General features: G+C 45.5%; 2 protein-coding genes across 2 annotated transcripts; one reads left to right on the forward strand and one right to left on the reverse strand.

Annotated features, from left to right (window-relative positions):
• Window positions 1–2985: 2985 nt before the first annotated feature.
• Window positions 2986–3724, forward strand: LOC149384582 (uncharacterized). Its single transcript, XM_089627081.1, has one exon. The coding sequence runs from the start codon at window positions 3055–3057 to the stop codon at window positions 3592–3594; it is 540 nt and encodes a 179-aa protein (XP_089483207.1). The 5' UTR covers window positions 2986–3054; the 3' UTR covers window positions 3595–3724.
• Window positions 3725–7090: 3366 nt separating this feature from the next.
• RAN1 (copper-exporting ATPase / responsive-to-antagonist 1 / copper-transporting ATPase (RAN1)) lies at window positions 7091–11212 on the reverse strand. The gene is made up of 9 exons (XM_089625262.1): window positions 10729–11212; window positions 10058–10657; window positions 9539–9968; window positions 9138–9463; window positions 8846–8904; window positions 8418–8760; window positions 8151–8333; window positions 7792–8049; window positions 7091–7709 (listed from the first exon to the last, which is right to left on the reverse strand). The coding sequence occupies exons 1-9, from the start codon at window positions 10993–10995 to the stop codon at window positions 7233–7235; spliced, it is 2943 nt and encodes a 980-aa protein (XP_089481388.1). The 5' UTR covers window positions 10996–11212; the 3' UTR covers window positions 7091–7232.
• Window positions 11213–14524: the final 3312 nt, after the last annotated feature.

Raw genomic sequence — 14524 nt, forward strand, 5'->3', positions numbered from 1 at the left:
GGTTTGAGTAAAAGACGTCGGCCTAACCCAACGCAACCGCGTTCACTTGCTCCAGGGCAAGCGAGCCCAAAAGACGTCGGCCTAACCCGATGCACCCGCGTTCGCTTGCTCCAGAGCAACGAGCCCACAAGACGCCGGCATAACCCGGCGCAACCCGCGTCCGCTTGCTTCAAGGCAAGCGGGCCCAAAAAGACGTCGGCCTAACCCGACGCACCCGCGTTCACTTGCTCCAGGGCAAGCGAGCTCAAAGACGCCGGCCCAGCTCGGCGCAACACAGGCTCGGTCGCTCAACAGCATGAGCTCAAAGACACCGGCCCAGCCCGGCGCAACACATTCGAGCTCGGTCGCTCAACAGCACGAGTTCGAAAACGCCAGCCTAATCCGGCAAGCTCGGTCGCTCAACAGCGCGGGCTCAAAGATGCCGTCCTAACCCGGCACAACACATAAGCTTGGTCGCTCAACAGCACGGGCTCAAAGATGTCGTCCTAACCCGGCACAACACATAAGCTTGGTCGCTTGACAGCACGAGCTCAAAGACGCTGGCCCAGCCCGGCGTAACACACGAGAGTTCGCTTGCTCCAGAGCGCGAACTCAAGAGACGCCGGCCCAGCCCGGCACGACTTACACGTCCAGTCGCCAATGGCACGGATGCAAAGCCCCCGGGAACTACCCGGTACGACCTCTTCGATCGCCGAAAGGCACGAAGCGAAGTCACTGGGCCACGATAGCCCACAGAGAAGGCATATGCGAGTAAAAATTGCTCGGAAAATGAGATAGCATTCAACATGAAAGCAACAAAAAATATCTCATAAATAAGGAGAGCCACGGCTCCGAATCCAATGAACACGTGCTGAATAAAAAGTGCGTGAAAAAATAAATGGAATCCTAGGAAAGGAAAAGAAAGCAAAGCGCTGAACATACGCGCTAAAAAAGAAGCCACACGGCTCAAACAGTACCCTCATCTAGCAGGGGAAACAGGGTGTCGAAGAATTCAAAGGTGACCCCCCGGACCTCGTTCTCGGTCGCGGTCGCATCCCGACACTCTACCGCTCCGGCACGACGGGCCTCCTCAGTCCCTACGTCGTAGTCATCCTACAAGTCGGACGCTCTTCGCTCCGCTTCAGCAACCTGGGACGAGAGGCGAGCGTTTTCCTCCGCCAGAGAGTCGCGCTCGCGCTCCGCCCGAACACGCGCCGCTTCGCTCGAAGTAAGCTCGCGGTGCGACGTCTCCAAAGCATCGGATCGAGCATCCAGTTGCCTCCGAAGGTCGGTAACCTCAGTGCGAAAAAATTTCGCTGATCGGGTCGCCACCTCGCAAGCTCGCCATTCTTCGGTGAGCTCCCCCGCCATCTTGGCCACAGACATTCGGGCTCCATCACCCTGATCCCGTGTGATTTGAAGTTCCACCTTAGCCTCACGAAGTCCGTCCCGAGTTCCTCACTTGAGCAAGCCTAGACCTCAAACGCCCTTGAGAAATTAAAGTTCACGGCTCGTGACTCACGAGCCATGAACTTGGGGGGCTAATCTTGTCGGTCGTTTTCGGGACATCGAAAATTCAAAAACGTTTCAAGGCCGGCCGGGCTCCGCCGGCCAGAAGCCCAGCGGCCCCCGGCCCAAGGGCCCTAGCGCGCCCCAGCTTGCGCTCCAGCGCGCCCTAGCTCGCGCGCACCCCGCGCCCTGGCCGTCCCGGCCTGCGCGCGCTCCCGCGCCCCGGCCTCCCGGCCCGCGCGCGCACTCCCATGCGCCCCGGCATCCAAGCCCGCACGCACCTCGACCGAGCATCCTGGCCACCTCGGCTGCCTCGGCCGAACATCCTGGCCACCTCGGCCGTCTCGACCGAACACCTTTGCCACCTCGGCCATATCGCCCGAGCCTCTTCGCCACCGCGGCCACCTTGGCCGAGCATCCTTGCCACCTCGGCAGGGCACGCCTATTGCCGGGCACGCCGCGTCCAACCATGTCCCGCGCCCTCCTGGGCATGAAGCCTCGCGTGCCCCGCTCCCGGCCACCCGGTGGGCCTCAAGGGGTCGGCCCAAGGCTTCCCTCCAACACCATAAATACCCCCCCCCCCCCTTTTGGGGAAGAAAAGAGATCGAGAAAAATCGTGAGAAAAAAGAAAAAAGATCAACAACACGAATCTTACACAATTCCTTCTTGGAACATTTCTCTTCCTTTGAGAATTCTTTCGTGCTCTTGTGACATTCCAAGAACGCGCAAGCCTCCTCCCTCGGCTCAGAAACAAGGAACCCCCCTCCACGAGAGGGAGCGCGCTCCTCTTCTACGACCCGAGCTTCTGCGGTACATACTGCTCTCCTGCTTCTTGGCCCTTGAGCTAGAACTCCGTGCTACGAGGCAAGCGACCCCTCTAAAGTCTTCACTAGAAGCTACGAGTCCGGTCCCCCTCTAAAGCCTTGGATTCACAAAGCCTCCGAGCCCAAGATAGCCTCCCCACACAAATTGAACTACGTTCTGACTTGATCCCTACTAAAGGGTACGTAGGCAGCCAACATTTGGCACAGTCACACCCCCCAAAACACACCTCAGGGTCTGGAGGGTGCAGCTCGGTCTACGAGCTCCCACTTTTGGCCCGGGCGCGGTCACTTGGTCCGGCCTTGGATCGAACCGCCCGAAGTATCTAATCGTTGTTCATTTTCGTGCGACAACATGTTGCATTTTGTGTTAAGAAGCGTGTAGCCGTTTTACGATTTGCCAAACGGAAACTAATCTCCTATTCTTGATGCCTAACCTTTTCAATTTTGTTACAATTTTACGCTTTCAACCCAGCAAATTAAAGATTAGCCATACTTGTTATGTATTTGTTGAAATAATTAAAAAGTTATGGGAATTTACCAAGTCATGTCATGGATTTGGTGGGTGTGAAAGGGGAGCAACCTGATGTCACCAATAAAAAAAAGGAGTGAGACAAGCTTGAGATGTGACGATCTCATATACGCTAACAGATGTAGTTTCTAGGAATTTGCGGATTCTTCAGCCCCAAGTTCTTGATTTTAAACATTATCACTTTGGTCAACATTTTAGACTTTGACTCATCCCATGGCACTACAAATTCTCCACACACTCTCATTCATTCCTTGTTTCTTTCCTCACAACAATCAAAGTGTCTTACTTTACCATCACCACATGAATATTCAGGAAGCCATGGCAGACGATGAGTGGCTTCAGTTCTACGAGCTGCAAAGAGAGCCTGAATCGGCAGTGCCAAAGCCGATCAGGAGAAGATCGAGGGCCTCAAGGAAAACACCGACGACCCTCCTCAGCGCTAACGCAAACAATTTCCGAGAGCTTGTCCAGCACTTCACGGGCTGCCCAACCTCGCTTGTGGAGCGCAGAGGCCCCGTCAACTTGAACTTTGGGCTCAAGAACGTGACTCCGATCACGGACGGGCCTTTCCAAAGCAGCCCACTTGCAGTACTACAGAGGCCCCAACAACCGTACTACAACATGGTCCCACACCACCAACACTATTCCTGTACTGCTACAACATTCAATGATGACATCTCCACCCCTGTCCTCATGCAAGATGATCTCTCCATTCCTGACTTTGCCACCTCAGATTGTATTTTGAGGACATAACTTCCCTCTTTACTCGTACTCTTTCATTCTTGTATCTTTAGTGAGTGTTTCACCTTATAAAATTAATGGCCTTTGCCTTTGTTTAGATAGTCTTCATGTTATTTTTTAAATAAATAATATTTGACATTTAAAACTTGAGATTAACCGTACTACTTTATATACAGTATACTCAAATATATAGTAGCTTATTGTCACTAGCCATACATACAAGACATGTTATCAAACCCAAATCTATCAGAAAGAAGATGATATCAAATCCCCAATTCTCCTCGCCTGAGTTCCACAAATCAAACCAAGTTCAACAAATAAAAAAAAATGCACACACAATCCTAAAATGATTTATCAACCGAATTTAATCACCCAAATATATCGCACCCTCTTTTAATTATTTTGCTCATTTGACAAAATTCCTTGCCATATTCGACATCGATGACGAGCCACCATCATCTAAGTTGCACACAATGACGACATTCCCTGGACAACACCGTCGTATGAGACCGACACTCCTATGCAGCCCAATAAACCTAACTAATAAGTCATAAGACTTACCTCTCCGATGGAAGAGGAGTTCAAGTTGCTAATTAGTTAAGTGCCCATTGTTGTCGGTCGTTTTCGGAAAACCCGAGACGCCGGGAAAACACGTCGTTCAAAGAGCCGATGGTCAGGCCGGAGCACCTGAAGAGCGGCGAGCTTCCCATCACAAGACGACCGTCAAGCCCTCGCCCAAACTCTTAGCTCTTTGAGTCGAGCCTAACTCCTTGAGTCGAGACTTGAGTCATCTCCTCCAGTCGAGCCTTGCTCCTCGAGTCGAGACTTGAGTCAGTCTCCTCGAGTCGAGCCTTGCTCCTCGAGTCGAGCCTTGAGTCGGTCTCCTCGAGACGAGCCTCGACTCGGATTCTATCCGTCGAATAGGTACATTCATGTCACAAACCCGGGATGCAAAGCCCAAGATGGCTTTACGGGCCCGGTAGAGCGACGGTCGCGAAAAAACCCACGACGGCGTAGCCCAGCGTGCACCGCGCGCCGCGCCCGAGCAGGGTCGCGCCGCGCGCAAACCGCGCGCCGCAGGTTGCGCGCCGCGCGTGGTGCGCCGCTGCCCCTTGTGCGCCTCCACTTGAAGAGGTGCGCGCGCCTAGTCCCACATGGACGACGAAGGACCTTCTTAAGGCCCTCGAACACCTATATAAACCCCCTCTCACTAAGGGGGAATCCATCCCATCTTCTCCTATCGATACGCTCGAATTCTCGCTCTCCTCTGCTTCTTTTGATGCCATCTTTGGACTGAAGCATTCCCACAAGTTTCTCTCGTTTTCAGAGGTTCTGAAGCACCCTCGGGGACTTCCCGGACGTCGCTCCCTCTGATCGAACGCCCTCCAGTGCTCAGGCACGCTCCTAGGGTTCTCGACTAGAGTCCCCCTACGCGTCTAATACGCTAGACGCGTACGCGATCTCCGAAGTTCTGAGACGCCGCCGAGGACTCCTCCGCGCCCCGTCTCCTTCGTCGAGTATGCTTCTCCACCAAGGCTCCGCGCCTCTCACTGCGTTACATACGCCTGAACTACGTTCTGACCTGATCCCACACACGGGTACGTAGGCAGCCGACACACAAGGCACGGTCACTCCTCCTCCTCACCCCTTCTTTCCTTTGAGAGGCGGGTTGATCGGAGAAAGCCTAGCTCGAGACTTTCGAGTTCACAATTTTGGCCCGGGTGCGATCAATTGGTCCGGCCTTGGATCGAACCGCCCGAGGTATTCAATCGTTGTTCATTTTCGTGCGACAACATTTTGGCGCTAGAAAGAGGGGACTTCCCGACCTGTTCAGCCCGAAATCTCTTCTGTCCATCTTCTTCTTTTCTTTTGCAAACTCGACTTTCTCGAACTTGAGAAAAGATGAGTAGTCAACCACCCGTACGTTCTGAGGGCATTAACAACCCCGATTGTTCGTGTCTGATACTGACTTATTTCCCATCAATTGGTATCAGGGCGATTGTTTGTGTTTGATACCAACTTGTAACTTCCCAACATAAAACTTATTCTTCTTCTTTGACTTTTTTGAAGGGTTAGTGTTATCAGCATAATTTTTTAACCCCTTGTTTTTACCATGACGCTGAATAGACTCGAAAGTCTGCAACAAATTGAGGAGTTGGGATAATCCATATCTCAACTTATTCATGATATAGTTAGTTATGAATTGTATAAAATCACTCGAAACGGAATTGAGGATAATTTCCACCTGACTCATTTCATCCATCTATGCCCCATGGAGTTCAGCTTCTATAAAGAAATTAGTCATTTTCGTGATATGATCTCTCACAGAAGTTCCCAAAGTCATCTTAGTGCTTGTGCACTTTAAAATGAGCTAAACACAGGCGTACAACAATCTTCATACCTTTCCTCTTCGTTTGCAACGCATCATAAATACTCGCGACCATGTAGGCAACTCATAGTCATAGCAACTTGTTGTATTCATTCTTGAGGTTACATGTAGAGTTGGTATTAGGAATGGCTTGTCTCTCTTCAGTGAGAACGAAGCAAATGCTTTCACTTAGGAAGGCTGCTAGAGGTCATGCTTCAGCTTGTCAAGGATCTAGGCCTCGGGCCGAACGAGGGCCTGGGCACAATCGGTGGTAGAGGGGTTGCGCATCGGGTCTGTCAATGGCCCGTGCCCAGTTAGTGGCCAAGGAGCTACGCCGCGGGCTTGCCAATGGCCTTGGCCTAATTGGTGGCAGTTTGGCTACACCTTGGGCCTGGGCTCGGCCGGTAGCCGAGTCTCTCGATGATGATTTTATGGGCTAGAGCCTCGGAGATTTGGGCCGGGATCCTTTGCGTTTTTTGCATGGTCAGATAACCCTCTTAGGTGTCCCTTAACTCTATTCTTATTGTTACCGAGGTCAAAAAAGTCCGGTTCCAAGTCTGACAACGTGAGACTTAGAAATTATGTTGATGTAAAATCATGCATTAAGACTGTAAAGACATTGAATCAATAAGCAATACATCGGCATTTTATTATATCTTTCGATGGCGTGTTGTCAAAGAGTTCAAAGTTGAATCGTGGTTTAGAATAATGTTTTCAACGCACCTTTTCCTTTCTTGGTATGACTTTATCTTCTACCAACCAACCCAACTTTATTATTATTATTATTATTATTGAAATACTTCTTCAAACCATCTTCCGTGCACCGCACTTCCACTGCTTCCTAAATCTCTATAATAAACAAATGAAAGCTGGTAATGTTCTGAGAAATGATGTATTCTGTAACTAGTACCATCAATGAATCCCTTTGCTCATGTCAAAAAACAACTTCTTATTAAAATATATATATATATATATATATATATATATATATATATATATATATATATATATCAATCATGTGTTTTTAGTGAAACCGACTATTTTAGATGCCATAACCGACAACTTTAAGTTTGTTGTCATTGACAGTCAAGAAACTAATTTCCAGGTTTCTAAACAGTGGCAAAATGAAACACTTGAGAATTTCGTCAAATAGAGTTCTCATTAAGATAATTAAAGAAGATACATGAAAGAAGTAAGATTTACATGTGGCCGTGGCATAAAGACCGCCATTTTATGTGATTTCAAATTTTTTTTTTTTCCTAAACAAGATATTCATTAAGGACTAGTCTACTGTGATTTGGAGTATAGTGGTAAGCCTTGGCTTTGTGTATCTGCGAAGCAAAAGTGAAGAACAGACGACGGTGATAGAGGAAAGAGCCATGCAGGCCCCAGCAGCCCAGGGAGGGAGCTGAAGGCCCAGCGAGGGAAAGAAAACTCCGGCGGCCACAGGAATGGCAATGACGTTGTAAGCCATGGCAAAGACGTAATTCAATCTGATCCTCGCAAAGGTCTTCCTTGAGAGATCGATGGCTGTGATGACGTCTTCCAAATTGTTGCGCATGAGCACGTAATCGGCGGCCTCGATGGCTATGTCCGTCCCCGCCCCGATGGCCATCCCCACATCCGCCGCGGCCAAAGCCGGCGAGTCGTTGATCCCGTCGCCCACCATCGCCACGATGCTTCCGTCCTTCTGGAACGACCGCACCACGTCAGCTTTGCCAGCTGGCATCACCTCCGCCCTCACGTCATGGATTCCCACCTGCAAAACAGGTCAGCGCTCTCTTGTCAACCACAATCAATCTCGTGCTTTGGTTTGTTTTGGTTCTGTTACAAAAAGACACCTCGTTGGCAACAGCCTTGGCGGTTCGCCAGTTGTCGCCGGTGACCATGACAGGTCTCACGCCCATTTTGAGCAGGCCCTCAACCACCACAGCTGCCTCCCTTTTCAGTGGGTCCGCAACACCCAATATCCCGATTAAATTACCATCATAAGCAACAACTATGCCTGTTTTCGCACTTTCCTCCAGATCCACCACAAACTTTTCGACATCATCACTAATTTCGATTCCACTTTCAGTAATCAACTTCCGGTTACCAACCTGTTGATATAACCGACACAAGTAATAAGTAAATACGGGTCACGTGCTCTTCAAAAATTAAGAGACTTTCATTATTGTACGCTGTAAAACAACAATGTTACCAAAATCAGTTTTCCATTAATGAAGCACCGGATTCCACGTCCAGGAATAGCAGAAAAATCTGCAACGTCATAAAGCCAAGCAGACGTGGAGTCTTGGGCATCGCTGGTAGCAGAATCATCAAAGAAATTAAAATGGCGGGCGTATGCGACTATTGCCTTTCCCAGCGGATGTTCACTGCTAGCCTGCATTGACAATATCCCAGTCCGATTAACATCTCACTTTACTTGTGATTGATGAAACCGAGAAAATATAAACATGACACATACCTCGGCAGAAGCCACTAGTTTAAGGAATTCTCCACGATCCATTGCGGAAAAAACTTTAGCAGTCGTAACAGAAGCCTTACCCTGTGTAAGTGTACCCGTTTTATCAAAGATGACATACTGAATCTTTTGAGCCCTTTCTAAAGCATCCCCTCCTTTTATGAGGACGCCATTGTTGGCCCCGACTCCGGTGGCAACCATCACAGCTGTGGGTGTTGCCAAGCCGAGAGCACACGGGCACGCAATCACCACCACTGCTATCGCAAACATCAGCGCAAACACAAAGTGGTTTCCGTTATTCGGGAGCCAGCTGTCCGGATAAGCTCCAAGAGATCCCCCTACATACCTGTCACCAAATACAGCACCGCAGTTTTGAATTCTTTTTCAAAAATGAAAACCAGACATGGATTTTATTGCTAAGAAATACTTACCATCCCAACAATGTCAACACGGCCAAAGTAATAACTGTGGGAACAAAAATGCTAGCAATCTGCAGGTCACAAAGACGATAATAAGAGGCGTTTCTGGTAGCGCCGTTGCAGCTAAACCAGCAAGAAAGATATACTGTATTCAGTACCGTCCATGACGTTGAAATGGAATATGGAACCAAGCGTAAAAGTAAAGAGCAATGGTCCCACTAGACCAACCCCTTGGGTTATAAAGCAATTGAAGCATAAATTTAGCAATAACAGAGGCCAAGGTGTCAAAAGCAGGTGCACTTACAAAATCAGCAAATTTCTGGATCGGGGCTTTAGACATCTGCGCCGTTTCAACTAAGCTAATGATCTGGCTCAAAACCGTATCGGAACCTACTTTGGTAGCTTGTACATGCAGAACACCATGCATATTTATAGTACCCCCGATAACTGATGCACCGACTTCCTTTAAAGCGGGCACGGATTCACCGGTGACCATACTCTCATTCACATAACTTGAGCCCCAAACAACAAGACCATCAGCAGGGAGTTTTGCACCAGGAACGACTTTCAATGCATCCCCCGGCTGAATTAGCAAGGCGTCGATTTCCCTTTCCCCGAAACATATCCCATCTAGCAGCCAGTAAAGAGTGAGCGGGAAGATGGTTGGAGATATGATTGAAGAAGAGGAAACAAGTTAGCACACACCTTTATCTTTCATAAGCAATATTGCAGTGGCGGGGGCTAGTTCCACGAGCTTCTTGATGGCATCGGATGTTTTTCCCTTGGCGAGGCACTCCAAGTACTTACCCAAAAGCACGAATGTTATGAGCATCGCACTCGTTTCAAAGTAAGTGGGGGACCAAAACCCGGTGAAGGCGCCGTATAAGAGTGCACCCACGGAGTAGAAATAGGAAGCGGAGGTTCCCAAGGCGACCAAGACATCCATGTTGGTGGAGCCGTTGTGCAGAGCTCTCCCCGCCGCCACATAGAAGCGCTTTCCGATCACAAACTGAACGATGCTCACTAACCCCCACTTCAACCAGTCCCCCATCTCAAAGGGACCACATCGCCAAAGCAGCAACGAATACACCAGCGGTATGTGGGGACAAACTACTCGTATCAGAAACACCGGAATCTGAAATCGACATTCAGTAACCAGCCAGCCAAGCAAGTTAAAATAGAAAAACGAAATGTAGAGCGAACGAGACGAGCAAGGATACCGACGCTAAGAAAGAAGCTGGAGATGAAGAGTCGGAACATGTTGGAGGCTTCTTGGGCATCCTTGGAGCTCATTCGGGAGTATGGATTGACGGGGCGTAGCTTGAAGCGGGCGTTGCTGGCGGCCTCGATTCCGTCGACAAGGGATCTGGAATGGAGGAGGAGGGGATCGAAGAGGACGTCGAGGTGAGACGAGATTCTGTCGAAGGTGAAGTGGCGGATACCCCTAAGGTTGGCGAGGATGGCGGCCAGGAGCTGGAGGTCCATGTCGCCGTACACACCGGAGACTGCGAGCAGAGCGCGGTCCTGCTGGGAGCTATGGAGGAAGGAGGCATCGAAGCCGGCGTCCTCAATGGCAGCCACGATGTCTTCTTTGGAGGCGGTGCAGGGGTCGAATTCCACCTCCCCCAGGGAAGTGGCCAACGCAACCACCGCCCGCTTCACGCCCGGAACGTCCCTCAGAATGCCTTCCACGGAGTTCACGCACGCCGCGCAAGTCATCCCGCCGATCGAGAACTGCCCGGTCACCGTCGGCGCCACCAGTTTGTCACCCAGAATCTCGGCATCGAAGCCGGCATCCTCGATTGCTTTTCTGATGTCCTCCTCCTATTCAGTCAAATCAGCCACTGAGCGCGCGCGCACACACACGCACACAAGGAGAGAGAATGAGCGTGTACCTGGGCGAGGCGGGGATCGAAGCTGACGTCAGCTCGGTTCTGGAGGAGAGCAACGGCGGCGGTGCGCACGGCGGGGAGGGCCACCAGGGCTGATTCGACGGAGGTGGAGCAGGCGGAGCAAGTCATGCCGTTGACTCGGAGCTGAATCCTCTGCGTCGTCGCCTTCGTGTCCTCGTACGACTCGAGGAGTCTCACTTCCTCGAGGTCGTCGTCGTCTCCGCCGAGCGTGAACCGATTCATCTCCAGGTCTCGCGTCGTCGGACCCATGATTGAGAGAGAGAGAGAGAGAGAGAGATGAGCAGAGGTCTATAAAGAGAAATGAAAAAGTAGGTGGAACAACGAAGAATCAGATTAATGGAAATGGAAACGGGGAATGGCTTTTCTTTCTGCTCTCTGCTGGTCTTAGTTGGACTTTCTCAATTCCGTTTTTGCCCTCTCTCACCTTCTTTCTTGACAATTAAGCGTACTTGTACTTTTCACCTCTTTCGTGTAACTTGTACCACGTGCTTTTGTACTCTTCTCTTCTCAATCAGTTAGTTAGAGAGAGAGAGACCAGTAATTCATTTCGAACGGCTTCTTGAGAGAGAGAGCGAGCGACAAGTAATACCATTCGAACGATTTCTTGATAAATAAAAGAAACACAACCAAATGAATACAACGACGTTCACGATTATTGCTAAATAAGTATTTCATGCATGAGTTCAAAATATTCTCTACTCATTTATCAGTAAAGAAAGATTAATTAAAAAAACCCAGATGGACGACTTTATCATATACACATCATTGATGATTTCTTCTGTTCCAATTTCAGCATTTTCCTTATCTTTCAGCATCAATATAAATTAGGCCACTACTTCATTTTAGTTCATTTAAAAAAAGAGCACGGAAATGAAGACAACTGCTCTTTGAGTTTACGAAAAAAAAATAGCCATATACTTATAAATCATAAGTCGAAATGAAATTGAGATTTTTTTTTTTATTGAATACTTGTTTTTTTTTCGTTTTTACTAAATAAAACGCTAATTATTTTGGTAGTTTTTTTATTGTTGAATTTCCTTATTTATAGCTCATTAAGTTTATTTATTTAATTTATAATTAAAAAAGCACAATTTACTTGTTTGTTTACTTTCAATCAGTCATCTTTATGTATTCCGCTTTATTTCAAAAATATTTGTTGAAAAAGATATATTTATAAATAAAAAAAGGCAGTAAACGTAAGCTTTTCTAAATGAAAATATTTGTGTTTTGGTTTGTTTGTTTTACAAATAGCTAGCCATCTTCATGCAATACCAACTTGTTTGTTTATAGGGATTATTCCTAAACTATGACCTCCTCAATAATGTGTTGGTACAAAAATATCCTTAATGAATTTTTCTTTTTTGCATTTAATTTTGTTATTACTTAATGGTCACAAAAGCAAATTCAGAGATCATTTTTCGTTTGGTAAGTGAATTTAAAAAAAACATTGAAAATTTTGGAAATCTGAAAAAAAAAAATAAATAAATAAATAAAAAATTGGTTTAAAATTTTGAAAATTTGTTTGAAGATTTATTGACATTTTGTCTGTTTATTGACATGAATGTCGATAAATCTTCAAACGACTCTGGAAAATTATTTGAAGATTTATTGACATCGATATGTCAATAAATTTTATGCATGTCAATAAATCTTCAACAGACCAAATTCTTTGAAGATTTATTGACATCCAGAAAATTTATCGACATCGATGTCAATAAATCTTCAAAGAATTTCCCAGAATTATTTGAAGATTTATTGACATTGATGTCAATAAAAAGACAAAATGTCAATAAATCTTCAAACGAATTTCTAGGTTCTTAAAAACATTTTTTTTTTTTCAGATTTTCCAAATTATTAGGTACATCTGAAACACGTTGATATGGACATCTCTCTCTCTCTCTCTCTCTCTCTCTCTCTCTCTCTCTCTCTCTCTCTCTCTCTCTCTCTCTCTCTCTCTCTCTCTTCGCCTCCATGTCAATTCATTTTCTTCTTCTTCTTCTCCACCCACAATGACAAAAAAAACACCAAATCCCAACTTTAAAAGTCATGACAAATAAATCTAAACCATCGCATGTAAATGGAGAGAGACTCTAAACGAGATTGATTTCGGATATGTCGTTGTTGATTTTCATTTGGTTTGCTTGAATATATTTTTTCTTCAGATTTTTCAGGTTTCAAAAGAAAAATCGTAATGTCACCAATGTCAATAAATCAAGTAGATTATTGACAATTATGTAAATAAACTAGACATACGAAATATGAAAGAAAAACGATATTTCATTGAGGGTATTTTTGTACCAACAAGTATAAGGAAATCATATTTTGGATTAATTTTGACATATTGGATTTTGGTCCAAAAGTAGTGAAGAGGTAATACTTTAGGAATAATCCCTTGTTTATAAACTAAATTGTTAAGCATTTAAAACACAAAATCAGAGTGTAGTTGCTAGTCTGTTTATTTACAAACAAAAGTGTTTGTTGTTATATAAACAAATCTTGCCCTAACTTCCAAGAACTGGTCTTGATTGGTGTCAGCCCTATAAAGGCGAGCCTGAAGATGTTGGCTGTGAATTTCCACAATCTCCAGAGAAAATAGTGGTATGTGGGGCTGAAAATTCATCGAGTTGTCCCTTATGTGATTTTTTTTTTTTTTTTTTTGTCTCTCAAAGGGTTTTAATGTAGAGAGTAGAGTAGTATTTGGGTCCGAATAGTTGCAGAAAGTCTTAGTTTTGTCAAGAGAATTTCATAAGCAAAGCAAGTGGTGGTGACTCTCCAATGAAACAAGCCGAGCATAAGCTTTGAGACACGAGAGATGTTTATGTTGGGATTTTAGTGATTACATTACTGGTTTATGGTTCTGATATGCTATGAGGCTTTAACTTCTGAATCTTGTTTGTAATTGGACAACGAAATAACATAGTAAGCAAATCATGCTCATCTAGTGGTTGAGGCTTTTGTCGAGAATGAGAACTCGGGACCGAAGCATGGTGATTGCCGTTCTAATCGATTTTTCATTTCTTATTGCTCTGATGTTAATCATTTTTATAGATTTTGGGATTTTTTGGCTTTCCTAGATTCAATTTTTAAAATATGGATCAAGAAGATGTAAGATGCTGATGAATAAGAATATATTGTTTTTCTAAATATATGTTTTCTTTACTTTTTGTTTTATTATTTTTTTTATAATACAATTTGTTTAATTAATTTTTAAGAAAAATTAATGAAATTGCTTAAAATTTGAACCATCAAGGTATCCGCCTTGGTAGCTTACGGCTATCATTAAAGAACAAGCCCATTATATGAAGAGAAAATGGCAGCATAAATACCTGATGTTTGCGGGTTGTTGCACTTATATACCTATTGTCTAAAAATCGCGGGATAAATACTTAATGTTGACTTTTTGTATCTCCGTCACTACCAAGCTGTTAACTTTGGATGTCAATGCCACATGTCAAAATCTGGTAATTTTTATAATTAAAAAATAAATAATTAATCTATGTTATTATTTTGATATATTAAAAAATTTCATAAAATCCCTTCTCTCTCTACACACACAAAAATTGATTAATTTTTTACTCAACCGAAAAGCATTATTAGATATTTTAGAATTAATTTAGTTTTCTTTAAAATACGTTATTTAAAAAAAATTATATTGGACCATGAGCAGTGACGGATCCAGAGATTTGAGCACAAATTTAAGTTAATATATGTATAGTTAAATGGTATTTCTAATTTGCATTTTCATTGAAATAAAATGATGAAGTATTTACGTCACTTT

This window comes from Urtica dioica, chromosome 9, assembly GCF_054948205.1.
Source record: "Urtica dioica subsp. dioica isolate 48M chromosome 9, U.dioica_male_clone48M_v1_H2, whole genome shotgun sequence".
Lineage (NCBI taxonomy): Eukaryota > Viridiplantae > Streptophyta > Magnoliopsida > Rosales > Urticaceae > Urtica > Urtica dioica.